At 41.8% G+C, this 22,782-nt stretch overlaps 1 protein-coding gene across 4 annotated transcripts in view; it reads left to right on the forward strand.

The window, feature by feature from the left end:
• ME3 (malic enzyme 3) overlaps positions 1-22,782 on the forward strand; it is a 129,137-nt gene that overhangs the window by 21,486 nt on the left and 84,869 nt on the right. The window contains exon 1 of one of the 4 annotated variants that reach the window (XM_074860311.1): positions 7,765-7,890. The exons of the other annotated variants lie outside the window; for them this stretch is intronic. Coding sequence (XP_074716412.1) covers positions 7,780-7,890 — 111 coding nt within the window. The 5' untranslated portion in view covers positions 7,765-7,779. Of the gene's footprint in view, positions 1-7,764; positions 7,891-22,782 lie in introns of those variants that run through there. 4 annotated transcript variants of the gene reach the window in all.

Genomic DNA, 22,782 nt, shown 5'->3' on the forward strand with positions numbered 1-22,782 from the left:
TTCTGGACAGCCTTGCGTTAACAGTGGTGTTACATCCAAACAGTTTGGAATTGCAAAAGCACGCTTTCATCTATGACTTTACAGCCTGTTCATCTAAAGTCATTCATACATGTTTCAGTGTGTCAGGGGTGCTATTTCTGTAGCGCTATCTGTACCATGTTTGAGCTTATTTCAGCATTTTTGCCTAGTTGCTGTGGGTGGAACTACATGTATCTCAATTACAGAACACACTCGGGTCCGTATAGGGCTTTTTGGCCAATAATTGATGCTAGATGATATTTGGCTTTGTCAGCAGGGTTTGGCTGGTCAAGATGACTCTATTCTGTCCTCCCTCCACCCACCCTACGACTTGTTTTCCCCTGTTCCACAGCTTGGAAAGGAAGAATCTGAAAGTGAAGAAATCTCAGAGATTCCACTACTTCATTCCCAGTCCTCTGCTGTTAGGAAATCTAGTTCCCCTGTGAATAATAACCACCTCAGTGCAAAGCTCACTGTAGAGAAAGTGCAGTCTTGTGTTGGAATTAAGAATCAATTCCATGATGTGCAGCTACTTGAGTCGTTCCTGATGCTGTTTCAGTGCTTTATAAACTATTAGAACATACTTTTGCCTTTTTAGGGGATCTTGTTACAAGCCACTACTTGGTAGTTGCAGAATTCTGGTTTCTGCACAAACTGTGTGGTAAGATCCCCTGGCACATGCCTCGGCTCTGCGATGAATTGGCCCTGGAGCACTGATGCTAAAGATGCCTGTGGAGAACCCCACAGCAAGAAACAGTATGAAAAACGTGAGAAACTTGAACTAATTTGAGGTTTCTTTGTATTCTGCCAACCAAGTGGCTCTTTGTATCCTACCTTCTCTTGTGTCTCAGGTAGCTTGATAATTTTACTGCTTGGATATGTCTGTGTGGCTTTAATTAGATCAGACCATTTATTCTAGTGTCCTGTTCTCACCGTGGCCAACAGCAGATGCCTAGGGAAAAATGGAGATAGGCAAGCAAGCAGCGACAGTGCTTCCTGCTGCCAGCAGTTTGCAGCTCAGAGACCTACTAGCTTCAATCATTGCATTTAATATCCTTCAGAATATTTTTTCCCCTGTTTGTTAAATGCTTTTAAACTCCATATTCAAAGTAGTAACATACAAGGCAAGGAGTTCTTTACAGTGACTCTTGTATAAAAAAATATCTCTGAACCTGTAGTTTGATGGTATTGTTTGATGCCTTCTTGCTCTTCTATAAGAAGAGACCGTGAATAACCACAGATTTCTCTGGCCCTTCATGAGAAATACGATTTCTAGCAACTTCTTAAGAGAGACTTCTAGAGAATCTCAATGCCTTAGGTGGTGATGGGATGAAGCCATCATTGAAGAAGACCTTGTGGTGGTGAGATGAAGGCTCTGCAGTAGGACAACATGTACTAGCCTAATTAAATTTCTCAGATGTAGAGACCAATTACTAAAGCTAACTAGATAGGGTGAATATCTCTTCTTTATTATCAAGTTTTCTGCTTTATGTAATACATTAGTAATGCTCAGATGTTCATGACCTCCTGAATCTCAACACCATTTTTTTCCAGTGTGTGTGCAGAAGGGAAGAACAATAAGAGTCAGGAAATATGGATTCCCTTTGAAGCAGGTTAGTTTTGAGTCACACCAAGGTTAAAAACCAACAAACAAACAGAAAAAATACCCCCCCGACCCCACACAAGACAATCACCAAAAATTAGCACATCTAAAATCAATGAATTTTTTTTAAAATAATTGGTTCTCAGCCAGTTGTTTAAATTCTCATGGGAAATGAGTGGAAAATTTGAAAATAGAATGGAGACTTGATAGTGAAAAGCCCTAGTGTGATGGAGTAGAGCTAGGAAATGAATTTGAAATGTGCAGTTATATGAAGTCAATTTTCTCATTTCATAAGATTTCATAAGAATTTCATAAGAATTCTAAAGCAGTGTGTAGAATACAGCTCTGGGATGGAAATTACTTCCATAAACTGAAGCTGTAACTTCAAGTGCATCACATAAGCATATATTCCACAGCCTCAAACCATATTTAATAAATTGATACGACAGAATTTCAATACAAATAGCTTTGTGAAAGAGTAAACAACACCATGGTGGTAAAGCTGTAGAGATAAGCCTTAAGGGTCTTTCCAGCAGTTTTTGTATGTTGGATTTTTTAAAAAAGACAAAACTGTGTAAAATACATTTTTTTCTTAAGGAGACAGACCTTGTCTATTTTATGTAATAATCTACTCTGAGCCTGCCTTTAATTTAAAATAAATAAATAGCTGTGATGCCACAGCTTTTTGTTGTTGCTTGAAGTTCCCACATATTTTGAAGTCATCCACTGCACAGCGGGCTCTGAGGATTCGTTATAAGCTGGCAAGGGAATAAATGCAAAACCAGCAGGTTCATCCTTGCAGCCTCAGCAGAAACTCGCTAGGATGTCCTGTGGAGCTGCAGGAGCAGACCTAAAGCTCATTTATGCTCCCAGTCCATCTACTTTATCTTGCTGGGCACTCATCTGCTCCACTGAGGAGTATCTCTGAGCTGGGCTGAGTATCTCACACTGAGCTTTGGTTCTGCAGAGAATGTGAAAGAAAATAAAACTGAAACCTGGAACCAAGGAAAAAAAATTGCTGATTGGGGAAATATGGAGACGGAAGGCCCCATCCCTTCATTCAAAATTGTGGGGAGGTTTCTGCCACTACAGTGCTGGAGATGACACATGAAGATGACCTGAGGGCAGGAAGGGAGCCAGGGCAACTGTGGCCTTAGTCTTCAATATCATCCTCAGAGTGACAGTGTGCCCATAAAAAGGCCTGTGAGGACCTGTATGACCAGTAGTGCTCATCTGCTGTCTGGTAAAGCTTTCCTCAGCTTAGGCTCTGAAACACATTTCTTTTCTGACTGCATCATTTGTAACTTTAATCTGTCAACTTTTGCACCCCAGGTGCCTAAGCAGCCCTCCTGGCATGTGCTTCCAAGCTGCTTCTGCAGGAGGCCCTGTGGGTCTGTGCAGTTTCTTCTGTCTTGGCTGTTTGTCATCACCATGGTTGGGTTTTCTGTTTTGGGTGGTTTGGTTTGGTTTTTTCTTTCAGACTGTAACTGGGGCCTGTGTTATGGTTGTCATAATTCACCTCACTTGCATCCAGGGAATTTGACCTGGAATTCTTTTGCGGGTCTCTGTTCCTTTGTGGTAGAGTGCAAGTGAGCTGTTTTGTCCTGCAGTCTGCTTAGAAGTTGGGAATCAGCTGGAAACTATTAGTCAACTTTTCCAGTAAGGCTGGTAGTACTGGACAAGTGGTCAACACAATGTCTTTGTGAATAGCAACAGCTAGAAACAGCCCTTCTGTTCACAGAATCATAGAATAGTTTGGATTGGAAGGGACCTTCAGAGGTCGGACCAACCCCCCTGCAGTGAGCAGGGACATCTTCAACTAGATCAGCTTGCTCAGAGCCCCATCCAACCCCACCTTGAATGTTTCCAGGGATGGGGCATTTACTACCTCTCTGGGCAACCCGTGCCAGTGTTTCACCAGCCTCATCATAAAAAATGTCTTCCTTATATCTAGTCTAATCTACCCTCTTTTAGTTTAAAACCATTACCCCTTGTCCTGCTGCAACAGGCCTTACTAAAACATCTTGTCTCCAAGGTTCTAAGGTGAGAACTTCGGGGTTTCATGTCTTTGCTGTTTAAAATTTTTTCCTTTACAAAAGTATCTTTCAAAATTTTTCAGTGGAAAACTTTTGTTTCAAGTTTTCCAGCTTTTGATTAAAATGAAATATTAAAACTCAGTGTTTTTTTATTTACTTTTTTAAAGAAAGTTTTACTTTTTGTCACGAAGTACAATAAAAGGCAACCAGCTGTTTTTTGCTCTTCTTCCCGTTACTGCTTTGCAGGGTTTTTTATTCTAATAGCTCAAAGTTAAGAAGGTAGAATAATGAGAAGAGGGTTTAAAATGTGGAAGGAGGAGGGAACTGATATATATATATATATATATGTTTTCTTTTAGAAAGACAGAGCAGGAGAGAAGGAAAAAGGTTTAAATAACAAAATCCAGCTTCTTCCAAGGGTCCTACAGGCAGAGATAAACTCACTGAACAGAACCAGTTGAGTTTTTTAGTAATCCATCAGAGGAAAAATGAGGCAAAAGGGGAATATGCAAATGCAAAAATTCCTAAAATAAATATATTCCTGTAATTTTATTGTCTAGAGCTGTACAACATATGTGACCTGGGGTCTCATTGTGCTTATTATGGTTAATTCAAATAGTGAGAGACACGGCTCTGCTGTCCTCTGCCACGTTAGAGAAGCAGGGGATGGGAGGGGGAGCGATTAAAGATCAAGAGGCACTTGGCTTTGGTTCCTTCAGGCAGATGAACAAAGATGCAGACCCTTGGTCAGTGAGTGTCAGTGCAGAACTTCAGCAGGATGGAGAAAGTCAGGCGCACCTTGGTTAGGTCACCTTGTACAACATGCCAGGTCTTGGCAGCAATAAAAATTTTGCTTGTCTGTGTTCCTGGTCATTTTGTTATGAAAAATCACAGTAAAACTTGGTTTACTATGGGTATCCAAAAACATGTTCATTTTTCTACTGTTTTTATCCCTTCTATTCTGAAAAGTGAGTCTAAATTACAAGATCAGTGTTGTGCTTCAGTCACAGTATTCTCTTTGCTCCATCAAACCTGCCTGGTTTTTGCAAACTGCTAAGGAGGCGTCATCCTGAGCAAGCTGGCCTGCTCTGAGCAGGGCTAGGACTAGATGACCTCTGGAGGTCCCCTTCTACCTAAATTAATGTGTGACTGTGTGACATACTCATGTAACTGAGGGAGATTCTACTTCAGTGAATTGTATTATAGTATTTGGGGTTTTGACTCCACTGCTGCCCTGGACAGCTAGATGAGCAGCTCTGTCCTTGTGGTTGAAGCCAGGAGTTTAAGGGGTGGAAGACTCTTATTTCTAGCTATTAATTTCTAGCTATTAAAAAAAAATCAGGTTTGATTCTTTTTATTTAGCTTGACATTAATTGATACTTTCTTGCTGTTTAAGGGATATAAAATGCAGGATTTTAATGTTCTGTAATGTTTATTTTTAAAGTGAGACCAAAATTAAACTACGACTTTTGGCAGAAGGCGTATTTTTTTTTAATCCATGCCAAGACGAACTGTTGTTTCATTTCTTCTTCCCTATTCCTTAGCACAGAGCTCTCAAAATTAAAAAACCTGCACATTCATACAGCACCTATGAACCACTGAGGAGCCAGGACATTGCTCTTCCTAACTACGTCTTCACAGATAACTTAAACACGCTCTTGGATGGCAGGAACTTTGACAACTTGTTTTCATGCTCAAAAAGTCTCTGGTTCATTTAAAACTTGAAGCCAGGGCTTGACCTGTTTTCTACTAGAAATATTTGGGCCATCGCTCAAGATTAGAGTCCGTGTGCTCGGTGTAGAGCTACAGGGATGTGAAAAATTAATTCTGAGAATAGCATCTCCTGACAGTGCTTTGCTTATATGAAAGCCAGGAAGACAGACAGCTGCTGCCATCTCATCTCTCACAGGCACTGAGTTAAAATCCTTACAAATAGCAGTTCCACACAAAAATGAATCTATATTTTGCTGTAATTTTTCAGACTCTTTTAATTATTATTTTAGATTTGTGCATAGGTGATTTGTTTCTTTAAAGTCCATCAGGAAGGTGATCCATCAGGTCAGTGGCTTATTTTAGAGATAAGAGAGCAGAACAACTGCACTTCCAACCTTTAAGTATTGCCTGCCATCTGGAAAGGCTTAGTTCATAGTAAGGTGCAAGTCTGGACATGAATTTGTAGTGCTTCAGCTCACTCAAACAACCCCTGTACAATAGTTTAAAGGTCAGGTTAGGTAGCAGGAGTTGTCAGGCATTCTGTCCAACCTGGATTGAAATTTCATGTCTAAATAAGAAGAATAGAACATTGGATCCTTACTATAGGCTTTTCTATCAGGACAGTGACTCTAAGTGCATGTACAGAGATCACAGGGACAGGAGATACTTTTGTATGTGGAAAATCCGCTAACCACTGTATCTGTTGCTTCACAGCTTGTCTAATATTTGCCCAAAGGTGAAATGGGGAGACACTGTCAACGATTGTTTCCTGCAGCAGCTGATCAAGGTGTGCCACAAAAGAAAATACAACCCTTGATTTGGCATTAAGTAAAGTGCCAGACCTGGCTGAAAATTTTGCAGTTTTAAGTGCTGCTCATACCAGTGACTAAAGGTATTTTGGATTCGGGTTCCCTATGGAGATAAAAAGGCCGAACATCCACCACAGTTGTGCTCAGCTTCTATAAGATGTAAGTGTGTGTGTATGGGGAAGATTGATAAAAGAATGTTAAAAAGGGCTTTTAAGAGAATTAAGCACAGGAGGTATGGAGATGCTGAATCACTAGTATGCATTACCTTTTAATAAGGGCTTAGAAAATGGTGAAAGGGAGCAGAGTAAACAGCAAAGTAAAATAGGTTATGAAAAGACAGGAAGGCAGTCTTTGGAAAGTTGGAAGTGTATTCAAAGGATGAAAATGGAAAGAATCCTAATCTCAGCAGATGAGATGTAAAAATATAAAGCAAAAAGAAGGAAAACTAGCTAAAGGACTTAAAACTAGTACTGAATTCTTCAAACCAGAGAGTCTGTAAGGTCAGTTGATCATCACAGTATAAAAAGAAGCAGCTGGAGATGACAGACACCCCATTGCAGAGAAGCCAAATTAATTATTTGCATTGATATTCACTATGGAAGAAACAGGTGAGACTGCCATAGAAGCTTTTCGGGTAAACTCAGGAGAGAATATGTCCAATATTGAGGCTGCTGTGGAAGAAATGATGATACAGTAGACACTACAAACATGATGGTATTGACCTGAGAGCTCTAGGGGAACTCGAACTTTAAGGAGCTGCATTGCTTTCGGTAAAATGTGTCATCGCTTAAAACTTTCTCACTATCTGAAGACTAAGAGGTGGACAGTGGATGTCCACCTTAAAAAGATTCCAAGGGAATGTGGGGAGCTATAGGCCTATAACAGCAGCAAATTAACAGAGACTCTCAAATAAAGTATAGAATGAGTAGCTGCTTGGACAAATACAATCTGCTGAGGAGGAATCTGTATGGCTTCTTTAAAGGCTTCCATAAACCTCTTGGTTTATAAATCTCCGAAGGGATCAACAAATATGTAAGCAACGTGCTTTGGTTGATGCTGTCTTTATGGATTTTGATAAATTTTTGATGCAGCCCTTGCCAAAGGCTTTTTAGGAGACAAAGCAATTGTGATAGAGGAGGGAAGATCCTGGCATGGTTACATCAGTAATTAAAAGATAAGAAATAAAGTCTTGGAGTGAATGGAGGGAAGTTACCAGTGAAGTCCCAGAGGAATCTGTGCTGAGGTATATCCTGCTCATCTTATTCATAAATGCCCTGCAAAAAGCAATGTCCTGGAAGAGGTCCACAGAAGAGCAGCAGGGTTGATCAGAGATGTAGAAGGGCTTCCATGTAAGGAACAATTGACCAGGTTGGGACTGTTTAGTTTCCAAAATTGTGAGTGGTACGGAAAGGATGGACAAAGATTGCTTTAGTCTTCCCAGTATGTGTGAAATGTGGAATACCATTTTCATGAGTTATCTCTTCGAAAAAAATCCCTGGGAATTAAAACAAGGAGATGAAAACGTCACAAGTTCCCTCTGAATTTCTTGGTATTTTCCTTTACTTTTCAGACCTGAAGTTCTGGCCATCTCCAGAGGTTGATGAAATCATGTCTTCTCCTGGTATCTAAAAGTCAGACACAAAGTGCTTCAACACAAGAACTCAAAATTAGTGACAATTTTCAAATTCCTGAGCATTGCTTGGGTTTTTTGGTAAGACAAACATTGTATCTAAGTGAATGGGTCTAGAGAGATTTGAGTTTACTATCTTCTGCTAGAAAACTGGCCACAAATAACATAGCTCCATTTCACATTAGTCACTGATGAAGTAGCCTGCTGCTTTGTTTCCAGAGTAAAGCAGCTTTGGGTTCATGTAGACTGGAATGTGAGAACAGTAAATTTGTGCTCTTTCATATAGGTGTATGCTATAGCCCTCAGATTGTTCATAGTCTTCTGAAGGATGTTACAGACCTGACAGAATAGAAGGAAGAGAGGAAAAGCATTTTCAAGTTTATCTGTATTGGGGAGCAGAAATACCATTTAAAGCAATTTACATTCACTGGGTAAATAAAGGATGACGAGATTAGAAGCAGCCAAAAATATTTCAGTGGGTGCTCTTTCAAGTTTACTTGGTACCTCTCCCGCATTGTTCATACTTGTTTTTCATGAATACATGAGGGTTAGATCAGCTGGGCCAAGCTTGGATCTGATACAAATAGACACAAAACTTTTATTGCCTGTGATCCTGAGTCCTTATTTTCACTTAGCCTGATTTTACCCTGTTGTTTGATTATTACATCAGTGGAGTTGCTCCAGGTATTGCTGATAAGTGATATCAAAATCAGACTTTTAGTGAGAACTAGGCTCACTATTTCAAGGGAAAATGGTTCCCTTAACTGTTGCCAGGAGAGCAGCACTCATTTCCAAACCAGCCCAACTGTTGCTGACATTTATTTGCTATGAGAGTTGTTGCAGAAGTATTGGGGTTTATGCTGATGAATAAAGGGATTCCCGTAAGCCACGGTCCAAAGTATTAAAGTATCATGGGCCAAAGTATTAAAGCTGTTAACTTCTTCTCTGTGGATCACTTAAAAGACTTACTTCATTAAAGGGGAGTGGACATTAAATCACTGCCATGAACATAAAATCCTGTTGTGTTCACATGCGATACAATTAAAGGTTTCAGGCATTCCAATAAGGATCAGCCCACACTGATCCAAATCACTGAACAGGAAATGCTGCTAGGCAAGATCCTGAGCTTAACTAATTAATTTTAATTTATGTATTAAATTGTTGATCTAGATAATGCAGTAATTACAAATGCTTGTGTTTGAAGACCATAAAAATTGCTAAAAAATGAAATTTTGCAATCATCAGAATGTGGAGGTTGGTCACATTTGGCAAAGAAATGTTTGTCTTGTCCCAGGGCAATGCATTTGTAATTAAGATGCAAGTAAAGTCTCTTGAGTAGACTTAGGTCTCTAAAGCACATACCAACTTTTAGACCCAATAATGCACTACCTCTGTTTCATGTGCAGTCACAGAAATGGATATTTTTGCAAGATGCTCAGCAAATAATTTCAAAAAACAACCCGAAGTCCTGAATGCCAAAACTATTCTTTTTACACCGTGTCATTCAAAGTGACTTATTTCTTCCCAGGACATTTAGTTTAACCATATTAATTTCTGAATGATGGAATGAGACAGTGTTTTCAGGGTCAGCAGCTGATTTCACACTCACGATCTTTGCCTTCAGGCACTGGTTTCTCACCCACTAAAGAGACCTGAAGAAGTTTGTTGCCCCACCAGTCCCTAAATCAGCTGCTTTCAGGAGGGCGTAAAGCATATTTCCAACTTTGGAGAACTAGTTACTCTGAGAATATTTGTCACTTCACTCTGTTTAGTGAATTACTGCTCTCAAAGGTTCCCTGCAACTGTCAGATCACTGGGAAATTGTTTTATTACCAGACAAAATTTAAAGGTAAGAGTTAGGTTTGGCCATTATCTTCATAGAATAAAGATAATTCTAAGTTATGATTGTACTATGTTGAACACGTACAAAAGAAAATCAGAAGAAAATGTACTTGTAGGGAGTATTTAGCAAATATCCTTCCTTTTCAGTGGCAATCTCTTGGCTCACTGCAGCTGACTTCTCTTCCAGCCACCCAAGGCTGGTTTGCCAAAGAGCTGACGACTCTCTTCTTTGTGGTACCCTGTGGTCACTCAGGGTGAGACTTGGCCTTCTGTAGATGGGATGATGTTTCCTCCTTTCTCTGCCCTATTAAGCGTCTTGTTTCAGGCTTTTTCAGTAGGAATACTGCTTTAGGACTTGCTTTAAATGTTGTTGAAAATGTCTTATCTTTTCCTCCCTTTGCATCTGGGCTCTGGGAGGACACTGATCCTCCATGCTGCTTCTAGACTAGACTTCTCTCTGCTGCTGACCTTGTGTAACTTACACTACACTGTGTTCCACAGTCACCATATCTTTTCTGGATTTAAGCTGATTTTTCCCATTTAAAGCCTTCAGAAAACCCAGGATGTTTAGGTACACACATATCTCATTGGATTTGCCATGTGGAGCTTGCTGCAAGCATTTCATACTTCACACACAGTACAGTAATGTGTGTGCCAGGTTTGGCACTGAGTCCTGTCCTAAATTACTCCCCCCACCTGCCTACCCTCCCTTTGTGTTAGCTGGAGGATTTTGCTGTTACAGCATCTGTGGATTGCTTTGTTGCGTCTGAGTGTGCTCTCCTTAAAGCATAAGAATATTATGTTCTGCCAGTTCCACAGTTTGTTTCCTTTTGAAGATGTAAATGCAGAGGCTCAACATGCACTGCAAATGTTACGTTTGTATTAGAGTTGCATTCAAAATCTCCAGAAAGGTAGTTCCTGTAGGGACCTTAAAATCTAGGAGATTCATAGTGTCACTCTACTGCCTGTACTGTATCTCGCCTGTGATTTGTTGTCACTTTTCATCCACTCTGACCCTGTACATTTGATATGAAAATATAGGGGTTTTCTAATGCATAGATCAGAAAAGTTTAACTGCTTTAACAACAAAAGATCTGAAGGTATATCTCTGATGTCTTCTAATTCTGGTTTTCATTTAAGGCCTAGGTATGTATCTTGCTAAAACATCTGTTGCCATTGAGAGAAAAATTACTATTAGCCAACCATTTTTTCTAACTCTAAGAGTTTCACAGTTAATGTATTTCCGACATATATCTACTTCAGCAGCTGTTCGTGTGCCTGTATACAATTGTGGAAGAAAAACTACTTGCACTAGTTAGAACCAGAGCGAGACGTAAACTGTGGCCTCCTCATGTCAGCATGATTTCAGTTCTGCTGAAGTTGATGGGAAGTTAGTGCATGCTTCTACACAAACATTTTCTGACTTCAGGGCCATCCTACAGATAAATACCTATTGTGGCTTCTGTGACCCTAATATAGCCAGGAAAACTCAACACAGAGCTGTGGAAGAAGTAATAGGAAGAGAGCAAAAAAGAAATTGCTGCAGCATATCATAAACACAGACAGCACTGCCCAGAGATTAAAATGGGTGTTTGTTGTCTCCTTTCATCAACTTTTCCCTAAGACTGTTTACTTAAGAGCTCCTCAGCTATTGCCAGGAATGCAGTTATCCTATTTTAGGCTATATGTACTCAATAAATCTCTAAGCTGCTCCCACAGTGGGTGAGAGAGGCTTTGAGCTGGTGGTGTGATGCTGCAGTGCTGTGGTTCACCAAACTCTGCAGGTATTTAAAATAAACCTCTTTGCTTGAAGGTGCTTACCCACTCTGAAGTAATGAGCAGACATTTAAATGTAGCTTTGTTATTTGGTCATTTTTCTCTCACTTATATAAACTGAACCTCCTAAAAGTACAAAAAGTCAACGCTTCCAAATAATCTACCAAAATCAGACGCAGAGAGGAGAGGATTTGAAGCAGAGTAGGCAATAGACATGAGTGGCCGTAGGGCAGATGGAAGGGAGGAACTGATACAAATTTAGCCTCATTTTCTGTGTTGCATATCACCAATGGTTCTGCTGAATCATTGGGTCTTGTGTTTTTAACAAATAACCCACTGGTTATGTGTGTGAAAATACAGCAGATACAGTGAAAATACAGGAGAGAAGGGTTTTATGTAACTTGCTACAGAAAAGTACTTGCTTGTTCAGCCTGGGGATCAAATGGGGATCATAATGCCTTCACTGCTGTATCTGTGAATGCTTTATGTATACTGCATGGGCTCTACTCTGAATCTAAACAAACCAATTTAAACAGCCCTGTGAGTGAACTCTATTCAACTTCCCTGCCAGAAAGGGAGGCCTCTGTCATTGGCAATTCCAGATGGAGCCATTTTCATTTGTCTGGCCTATGTTCTTTGTACCGGGTCTTAATATTTTGTGAATAGACTAAAAGGTGGAAAAATAGTAGCAGCTTGGGTGTGTGTGGGGGAAGAACCGAAACAACCGTCTTTGAACTGCTTGGATCAGATTCAGCCCAGCAGCAGAAGTCCAACTCCAAGCAGGGCTGAATTTGGCACCATCGGATGCTGCTCCAACACTGATGGGGCTGGATTTGTCCTGCCTGGAATTTGAGAAACAGGCTGTTTCTTGTGCTTTCTTCACTCTGCTGCTTATTAAGAATTTGACCTTTTGAGAGGTCAGTGTCTTGGTGCACCCTAGAGTCATGTAGGTGAGTGGGTGTTCGAGCTGAATCTTCAAATACAAGTCAGCCCTGGAGCTATATTAAGGAGCAACATCTTCTCTGCTGCTTATGGCTGACTTGCTGCCACTCCTCTGTGGCTTTCTGTGTTGCACCATCACTCGTTTCTCTAAAGGCTTTTTATTGGGACCCAAAAGCTTGTGTCTGATTTCAGCTCTGTTATTTCAGCTCATGTTGAAATCCTTGTGCTACTTTGCCTCGCTTCATTCAAATGTTCATCTAACAGTTATTTAGTTTTTCCCATTGCTCTCTACTAGGTGAAACAGGGTCATCTGTTTACAGCTGTGAGCTCTTCCACTAAGGCAGTAGTTTAAAACAGACAGATTCTTAGACGTCAGCTCACGACCTGCTGTCAACATGAAGGATTTAAGAAAGCCTGTTTTGGCTGGCATAGCAGGCTGTCGTCTGTGCACATGCCTAAACCGATCTCCTGCTGGGGGTCGGGAAGGGAATTCCTCCATCAGGAGCAGCACACAAAGAGCGAGGAGCATTTCTGAAGGAGGGAAGGAGGGAAAAGCTCACATTCCTCCAGCGCATCAGCTACCTGTCGCTTCGAGGGGGACATGTAACACGGGACCTGCCAGCCCTTTGCTCAGGGGACCAGCTTGGTTCTGGCATGTGGATAACCATTCCTTTGACAGAGGTTCACTGCAGCATTTGTTACACATCCTCCAGGAGGAAACCCTGACATCCAGTTCCTACCTGCTGTATTAAATCCCCTTAATTTTCTTTCCCTCTGGGTGAGTCGAGGGCACTGTGGTCTGTAGCTCCCCACAGTGGGAAATCCTGGTAATGCTTTAGGTTTGAGTGAGTTTGCAGGGATTGAGGGGGGTGTGGTGGCTGGGTTTGCTGTTTTAACTATCTCTGCACTTGGCCTGTTTCACCCTTTGCAGGAGGTAAAATACGTCCCAAGCAATGAGTTGTTTTTTTTTTTTTGTCAGTTTGTCTGCAAGTTTCAAAGGAGCAGAAGTACTTTGTAGCTTTTGTCTCCTGTTTGGGAAAGAAAAATGCAGCCCTCAAATTCCTGTTGCACTGTTGGTGAGTGAAATCTGTTCTGAACTGCAGCCATGCATCTCTAAGGGCAGACAGGGGAACGTCTCTCATCTAGACAGAATACAAGCACCCAGCCATCTGCAAGCCAAAGAAAATCCTTAGTCATAAATGAGGAGGTGAGGGATTTAAAAGAAGATTTTGGTTTTATTTGGGCTAGAACCTTTGGATAAGGTTTGACTCAAATGGGGTGGTTAACATTACTCCCAGGTTTTGGTCTTCTTGTCTGAAGAGCAGTGTGTGCTCTTCAGATGAGGGTGCCTGGAGAGACACCCCAGCTCAGCTAGTCCCTCCCAGGAAGAAGCTAGGCCAATCTGCTTGGGATTTCCCTTGTAGTGTCCCAGCTGGCTCCTCGAATGGGCATAGGATTTGTTGATGACCACAGGAGAGAATGAGGGGAAGAAGATGGGAAGAAGAATTGTGCCTTCATCAAGTCCCACCTCCAGCTGCTGGAGATGGGTGTTATATTGAGACTGGTCTTGAGTTTCATTATATTACTGTGATTTGTTTGTTTCTGTCTGTATCTGTGGGTAATGCTCTAAAATGAGTTTGAATGTTTCTTCAGAAGTATGATTTACATCTTACATTTGGTGTTAACAATGTGTGTGTATGTTTGCTGCCACTTGCATTTCTGTCAGCTGAAATAACAAGCATCTACACAGGTCAGTCTTCTGTTCATAACCAGTTTTGATTCCAGTTCAATTCCTTGTGTGCTCCGTCACTGGGACTCCATCCCTCCATCCCTTCCTGTGCCATGCAAACAGGAGAGGCATCTTCTAGCCATGAAGGAAAGGAGATCTCTGTGTGGAAAATTTGAGATCCAGTGCACTAGTTTATCATTGAAACTTTTGAATTGCACATGCAACAGGAAAACACGAGTAGTCTGAAAACACTCAGACTTTTTGGACCATTCCTGTTAGGCTATTTTTTCAGGCCTGTCACAAACATAGACAGATTCTGTGTGCCTCCAGTCACTATTTGATTTTCTTTTTCCTTGTACCCATATATGTACTTCATATAATGTCTTTCTGGTCATGGAAGGAGGGAAGTCTTTCATATGGATGCTGGGAATAATCCCCTAGTATCTTCCCTTCAGGTCAGTCCTGGCCTGAAGTAGCCTAAACCAGTTCTTGGATACATTTCATAGTGTTTAAGTCAGCTGTGGTTTGTGCTCTCTGTTTTTTTCCACAAAAGCCATAAGCTGAAGGAAACATAAGCACAACACATCCTTGGTTTTGATGACATGAAATTTATTAAACCCAGCTATAAAAATTGCTGGGTTATATTATATAATAACTTTTGAAAAACAGATAGTGAAGAGCTCTAGAGGGTTTGAAAATTTTATTTATAGGACTGCTATCCGACTTGTTTCACTATAATCATACTCGAGTAGCATCAACCAGAGTAGCTGATTAAGCTTCAGTGGGGACTGTGTTTCACACACTTGGTGTTTTCTACCTTCAGGATTACACTGAGGGATTTCAAGAAGCAATATTATTTATAACCATAAAAAAGCATGTAAATTTTTCTTTTTTAAGTCCACCATCATTGCATCTGTGCATTTCAGCAGCATCCCTGGGCACTACAGCTGGGAATTGGCCACCAGGCACTGAAAACATGATCATTTCCAGGCAGGTTGTGACACAGGTCTTTGTCACTCCTCTAATTCTTGCCACAATTTTCTGAAGTTGTAAAAGTCAAAAGCCAGTGGAAACTGCATTTTCCTACAGATACAAGTTAGTAAGGGGTTTTCCAGGGGAGAGGATTCATGCAGCACTGAGTGTCCAACAATTCCTGTCTTGTGAACTCAGTGCTATAGTGGAAGGCTGCAATAACATCTTTGCTGCAAGCAGATTTACACAGATACACCCAGAACAAACATTTCCTGTCATTTTTTATCTCCTTTGTTAGATACAAACACAAATGTCTCCAAGGACAATCAAATGAGAACACTTTGAAATGAACCCAAGCAGTGAGCAAGTGCATTAACATGCAGGATCCCATTTTAGTTTTCTAATTAAACTCAATTGTGTTCTCTGACCTGCATTTTAAATACTGAATATTTAGTGAGATTCATACTTTTTTTCTCCCCTAGCCTGGCTCCTTTCAGGCTTTGTTCAGCATGTGAATAGCTCCATTAGGGAAATGTGAAAGCACTGGACTATGCATTGAGTTGCTATTTTGACATTCCAGAGGGAGATGCTACTAAGCTGTAAATTACAGAATTAGACATCATTGATTTGAATTCAGATCAGTTTGGCCTGAAAAGCTGGCTTTAGCTATTTGACCTGTCCTGACCCATTTCTGTGCTTTATTCAGTAAGGTACCTGAGTTGTTTGCAAATTTCCTCCCACTCTACTGTGTACAGAAATCTGAAGTATTCAAATGTTTTAGCCCATAGCTCTTGCTTTGGTGAAATCAAAATAATTTTGTACCTCATCATAGTATGAGATTTTTAAACGTTTTTGTTGCTGTTCTTTCTTTTATATTTTTTCCAGCATGCCCCAGTTTCAGAAGTGTAGCTATAATAAAATTTGCTTATAAAACCCATGAAACTTTGGACGTTGTTGAAGCTAACATTTAATACAATGATTAAAGCCAGTATTTACAGTTACTTGAGATGAGATTGGAAAGGTACTGGGTTGCAAACCTTGACTCCAGAAAGAAGTACAATCCTCTGCTTGAGTCATAGCCTAGTGCAGAGCTTTGCTCACATGTTGGAGGAACGGAGCTGGGGCAGTAAGACCAGTGCTGATCAGTCTGTGCTGTGTTTGAGCCAGATGCTGAAGAGGCAGCAGTAGCCACCCTTAGATAGTGGGAGAGGTGGAAAGAAGGAGTGAGGTGAGGAACATCACCTGTTTTCTCAAGTGAGATTCAGTTATAGAAAGTTTGGGATTTAAGAGACCTGGGGTAGTTCCCTGAATTTTCCTGTTATTTACTGAATGAACTTGAAGGTTTGGAGCATTGCTGAATCACAATAAAAATACAGGTCCTTATTTTCTGCTTTTGAAGGCTCTGAAGCTGAGTGCATAAGTAGGTGCAGATAGACTGTTCAGGCATAAACCCCGGACCTTCCAAAGGAAACCTGCTGGATGTAAAGCAAACGCCAATTTGCCATCCCTGCGAATGCTTTTGCACTTTTTCAAACAGCTGGTGCTGGCCGTTGACTGAGCCAGGAGAGCAGGGTGCTTGGGTCATTGGGCTGACACCATTGCTGTTCGGGCTGTGCCCCTGCACCTACCTGGCTGCTGGCCGCTCTGCGTCCTGCCCGCACCTCCTGCGTTTTCTCCAGCTCTGGTAGGAGACATCCCGTCTGTTCCCACACTGCAATTCCCAGCTCTTCAGAAACACAGACACCCAGCTTTGCTACCACAGCATGCTCGCTGCCCTTAAAGGTGCTCGGGGTGGGGGGGGAGCTCGCCAAGCCGTGCTGCCGCTGCTTCTGCACCCTTCCCTGTGGGTAAAGGCCTTGCAAGTCAACATGCTCCAACCTTCACAGCTTGCTGACTGAAGCTTTTAAAAAGTAGCCTGTGGCATGGACAGATGTAATGCAGCAGGAAAACTTCTTTGAGATGTCTGCTTCCTATTCCCTTTTTGATTTGGCCTTTGGAGAGGCTAGGAGAAATGGGAGAACATAGCTTAACTTATTCAGGTCTCATAGGGAGGCAGGAGACACCCTCTTGGTTATTGCTGGTTTTCCTTGTCTACCACTAGGTTATTGTCCAAGTCCAGAAGAGGAGACCTTCTGAAGCATGAATTATGGTGTTTGTCCTCCCCGGCTGTAGGTTAGGGAATGGGGAAATTTTTGTTTTCACTCCCCCAGTGCAAGTCATGAATGCAACAATACCGTGCTCAACATTTGATGTGTAGGTTGGCTGTGTCATAAAAGGCCTGTGAACCAGGCAGATAAAGCTGATATAAAAGGGTTTTCTTAGTGGGGACAGGAGCTGGTACTCAAGCCCTGTGCATCTCTTTCCCTTTCTGTTTCAGTGCAGAGGATTTGCAGGGGAACTGTAAAAGTCATGACATTGCTGGGACTTTGCAATGGGAAACAAGTCCTTTAGCTGACTGAAGCAGCCATCAGCTGGCTCCAAATATGAGCTGGCAGCTGCTTCTGCTTGCAGCCCTGAGCTCTCCTGGCTGATTGCAGCCACAGCTGTGAGATATGTCTAGAGATAGATGGTAATGCCTGGCAGCAGTGGAATGCCTGGATGCTGTACATGAGGCTGTGATGTAGACCACAGTAGTGTGAAGAAATGATAATTTAAGAGTGCTCATTACTACAATGTAGTAACAGCTATGCCTAAGCTTAAAGGAATGGGAGGGAGAGAAGAAGCATCAAGAAGTCAGAGAAGATGTACAAGACAAAGAAAGATGTACATAGACTGTGTTTCCTTAATCCATTTTTGCTTTGTTTCATGCTGTCAGAGATAGTTTTCCACCTAATTTTTATACTTTTATAAAAATTGTGGTCCACAAATAAAACAAATCAGTTGTTCCATTTTGCCTTTTCCAGTCCTGCATCATTCCCGAGAAGCACAGTGCAGAGGTCCTCCGACAGTAGCCATTCAGTCACTCATTCTGATAGGAAGCTGCTGCTCTTTGAAACATCCAGTCTAGGATGTTTTCTCCTGAAATGTGAGGTGTAGCCAACATTTCTGGTAGTGGCAGCTGCAGTACTTAGTTTTTGTTCACCTGAACAGCTTGTGCTTCACGTGTTTTGGATGCAATATGTAGAAATGGTGCAGTAAAATGACTCCATTGGTATGTTACCACCCCGTTCACTCTACTCACTGCTCTCTAAGTCCTGATGGACAGGGGAGGTTTAAACAATCTGTATTTATCAGATGCTGATGGCTGCTGCTGCTTGAGCTCATGTGAATGCTATTGGCACCGAGTGCAATGGTTCACCCTTTCTGAGATTACAGAAGCCAGAAGAACCTCCCATCATGTTCCCATGCACTTTGCCTTACAGAATCACAGAATCACAGAATCATCTCGGTTGGAAAGGACCTTGAAGATCATCTAGTCCAACCGTTAACCTAACACTGACAGTTCCCAAATACACCATATCCCTAAGCGCTCTGTCGACCCGACTCTTGAACACCTCCAGGGATGGGGACTCCACCACCTCCCTGGGCAGCCCATTCCAACGCCTAACAACCCCTTCTGGAAAGAAATACTTCCTAATATCTAGTCTAAACCTTCCCTGGCGCAACTTGAGGCCATTACCTCTTCTCTTATCACTCATTACTTGGTTAAAGAGACTCATCCCCAGCTCTCTGCAACCTCCTTTCAGGTAGCTGTAGAGGGCGATGAGGTCTCCCCTCAGCCTCCTCTTCTCCAGACTAAACAACCCCAGTTCCCTCAGCCGCTCCTCGTACGACATGTGCTCCAGACCCTGCACCAGCTTCGTTGCCCTTCTCTGGACACGCTCGAGTCATTCAATGTCCTTTTTGTAGTGAGGGGCCCAAAACTGAACACAGTATTTGAGGTGCGGCCTCACCAGTGCCATGGCAGAAGACAGAAATTGAGAAATCACTCTGCTAAGCTGGCTGTTAGAAATTCAAATGCCAGCAGTGATATAAAAGAGGTCTCTCTTTTTTTGTGCTTTTTACTGCTTTCTGAATAATGTAGACTCTGAGTTAGCAGTGATTTTGAAGGAAATTTAAGCAATGCAATGCAATTATTGTATTTGTTCACTACATTTGCTGATGACAACGAGCTGTGAAGGGCCTGTGAGCACATCCCAGGGCAGAACTAGAATTCAAAATGATTTTCACAAACTCCAGAAATGATGTGAAAAAGCATACATGCGAGGTTGATTTGCAGTAATCCATGGTGCAAACAACAGGATGAGGGGAGAAACCCAGCCACAGAGCAGTTCTGCAGGAAAGGATCTGGAGGGGTTGTGGTGGATCTCAAACCAGACACAAGACGATAATGTCATACTGCTGTGAAAAAAAGGCAGTCTTTGTACTAGGATGTATAGATTAGAGTGTCGTTTGCCAGATGTGTTTAGTAAACCTTCTCCTCTCTTTGGCCTGTGTAGTTGAGCTGGCTGCTGTGCCCCATCTGGGACACTGCACTTCCAAAAAGTTGTGGCTCACTTGGCCAGAGGGTGGCCATTCAATAAAGGAGTGAGGGTGACAAGACAGTGGTCTTCAAATATATAAAGTGGAGCCGTAACACAGAGGGATAATTTGTCTTTTGTAGCTGAGGGAGATCCGATGGGAAGTAGCAAGCTTCCTTGCAGTGAGGGTGGGATGACAGGAAGGTGTTTCTGGAGTGAACTGAATGAGCAATGTGGAACTTGTAATGTGGGAGACTGTTAAGACTAAAGCAAAGAGTCCGGAGAGATGTAGGTGTAGCTCACCTTGCTTTATGGTGGAAGAATGAGCTAGATGACCCTCTCATGTCCCTTCCAACCTCCTTTTTTCTCTGATTCTGGGACCAAAGGACAGTAGCTTTGCAGATGAGCATCCCTTAGACCCAAAGGGTATATTGGCTGTGGGATATTTCCATGGAGGCTTGACTGAGCAGGAAGGAAATGAATCCTCTCCCAAGGCCACTTGGTGGGGAATGTAATCTCTTCAGGTAGTTCAATAATCATGTTTCCCTCTTTCCACCCTAGGAGAACTAATAGGGGCAAGGAGCATTGGGCAAAAAAATTTGGCTCATGGCTGCAAAGCTGTACACAGATCTCCCTCCAGATGTATTTCCTACCCTGTGCCAGCATGCAATGGCATTGTGTGGGCTATGATAGCAAGGGCAGTGGCAAGGAGAGAGGAGCTGGATTATCCCCTTGAAGCATTCAGCTGGGGTAACAGTGTGCAAAGGGAATTCACTTTCATTAAAGTCGCAAATTCAGTTGGAAGTACGAGATTTGCAGAGGCTGCTGCTGTCTGTGGATTTATATTAGCACTGTGAGCACAGTGTGAGATCAGAATGATGGAAATGCATCATCCAGAACAGCAAATTCCTGTTCATTGATTTTCATAACCCTTCTTGTTAAGTCTGTACTGCATAAGCAGCTCTGAGCATTTGCTTTCTCCCTCCTTCCACGCAACAAACAACCACCTTTTTTAACCAAGGGGAAAGTTGGAATCAGGTCAGAGTTTACTTTAACGAACAAAATTACTCTTTATGCAGAATATGAAGCAATTTGGGCTTTGCACAGTAGGGAATAAGATGGTAATTATGGTTTGTCATTTTTCCCTCGCTCATTTCCAAAAAATAAAAGACTGAAATGATTTGGGATTTATTTGGCAGATTTGACACCTGTGCTTACTTCCTGGGATTGAAGGGGAGAAAAAGAGTTGGAAAGTTCAGTCTCAGACAAAAAAGAAATGTCTAGAAAAAAAAACCCATGATGCTAAAAATTCCAACATGATGCCTTTATGGTCTGTATAGGCTTAAGCACAGTCCAAGGACCTTTAAACTCCCGAATATTAATTCAAACATGTTCGTATAAAGTGGATAGTGTGCCTTAACCATAAATAAAAGGGATAAGGGAAGAGTCCTGGGGGTAGTTTTGAGCCAAACTTGTTTTTAATGAAGCCCCTCAATGTTTTGCCACTAACTTCAGTGAGGTCAGATTTCACCCTTTGGAAACGATCCTGCCTAGAACTAGAAATAGGCTGAGCTTTTATATAGGTGGATGGGGTTTATCTCCAATTTCTGTGAATTTTCCAGGTTAGCTTTGGGAGTTAAGTTATGCAAATAAATTGAAAGAAATGGGAAAAAGCGTGCATGTGTGTGCCTGCATGTGGTTTTAGAAAAACATGTTGAATATATTAACACTGAATTAGAGCGGAGGGAATTCATAAAATGTTTTACATTCTACTAATTCCTGAGCTACGCAACAGATGTAAGAGTAAACCAAGTGGCACTGGTAGAAAAAGCTTTTTGCAGAGTTCAGTGAACATCTGGCTACAGTTAAGGCAAGCTTTTTTAATACAGGATGAAATATGTGGTTCTATAGGTTCTGGACTGGGAAGGGCCTACATTAGTCAAGGGGACTATAAACAAAGATGCATGCTATTGGGGGAAGTGTTCAATAACTTGCATGTTATGAGCGTTCAAATTGTTTTGGCCCTGGATCTAAGAATCACACTGATGAGCTGTTCAGGATTCAGAAGGAATCAAACAAAAAAAGAGAGGGACCTTGAACTGCGGGGAATCTCCTCTCTTGATGGCTGCCTTCTGCCCTGACGTTAGCTGCAGGAGCTTGCTGGCTTAGCTTAAGATCTTGCTCCACAGCCTTCTGGGGTAGCCCAGTACTGCTGCTGGTAGTGGTGTTGCCTCCTTCGTAGGCTCCATGTAGAGGCTGATGCAAGGAGTGCAAGACTTCATACATTACGGCTGTTTTAAGGCTGATATAATCTTTTCACATCAAACTGTTCAACCTATTTCCATGGGACAGGAGTTCTGCGCTCCCAGATTATTGTCATCCCATTGGCTCTGCTTCACCCTATCTGAGGTTTTGCTGTGTTTTTCATCCATGTTTCTCCCTTTCTCTTATTTGCAGCTGAACTGTGCCTTAAGAAAGTCATAAATCCTTTCCATCACTTTTTTTTTTTTTTTTTCTTTTCAGAAGGAACAGCTGTGACACCAGGAATTGGCAGTTAGTGGACCATATGCTGGTGATATGGGAGTTTCTCTCTTTAATAAAAGTTCAAGTGCAGCATTTCTCTGTGCTCTAAATAACTGATACACGCTGCATATTCCTGCTGGAAGAAACATTTCTAGTGACCTTGTCTTAGGAAAAACTCAAAGACAGTATTTTACACCCTTCCTTCTATCCCACTGTCTGCCACCTTCAACAAAGCCCATGACATCTCTCTTCTTGAAGTCCTGATATCCTCTGCCATCTGTGGCTATTTGCCTCTACTCATACTTCTCTCATCCCATTTTTCTTTCCCTTTCACTGGTGGACTTCTTGGGGGAAGATTCCCTTGATCTTTGAGACCTTAGCCATGACTACAAATGCAACTACTATCACTACGTATATATCTTATGTTTATATTTCTCCATGTGCAAATCTCTTTCCAAATGACAGTCCTTTCTCTCTGAGCTACAATTTTAGCCTAATTCAGATGAAATCTTATTTGACCTGTCTTAAGGGGTATCTAGCTATTAGCTCACCTCTGTGTACCTAGGATGGAGAACTTGATATTTCATTCCCTACCTTCTTTTTGGATCACTGTAAGCAGCAGCAACCTCCATTCTGATGCTTAACCTGTACCCCATGTCTCTCTAAAGGCTGTATTCATTATGTCTGCATGTTATCAACTGCTTTTTGTGTAACATCTCTAATGTATGG

The sequence above is a fragment of the Strix uralensis genome, chromosome 2, assembly GCF_047716275.1.
Source record: "Strix uralensis isolate ZFMK-TIS-50842 chromosome 2, bStrUra1, whole genome shotgun sequence".
In the NCBI taxonomy this organism is placed as follows: domain Eukaryota; kingdom Metazoa; phylum Chordata; class Aves; order Strigiformes; family Strigidae; genus Strix; species Strix uralensis.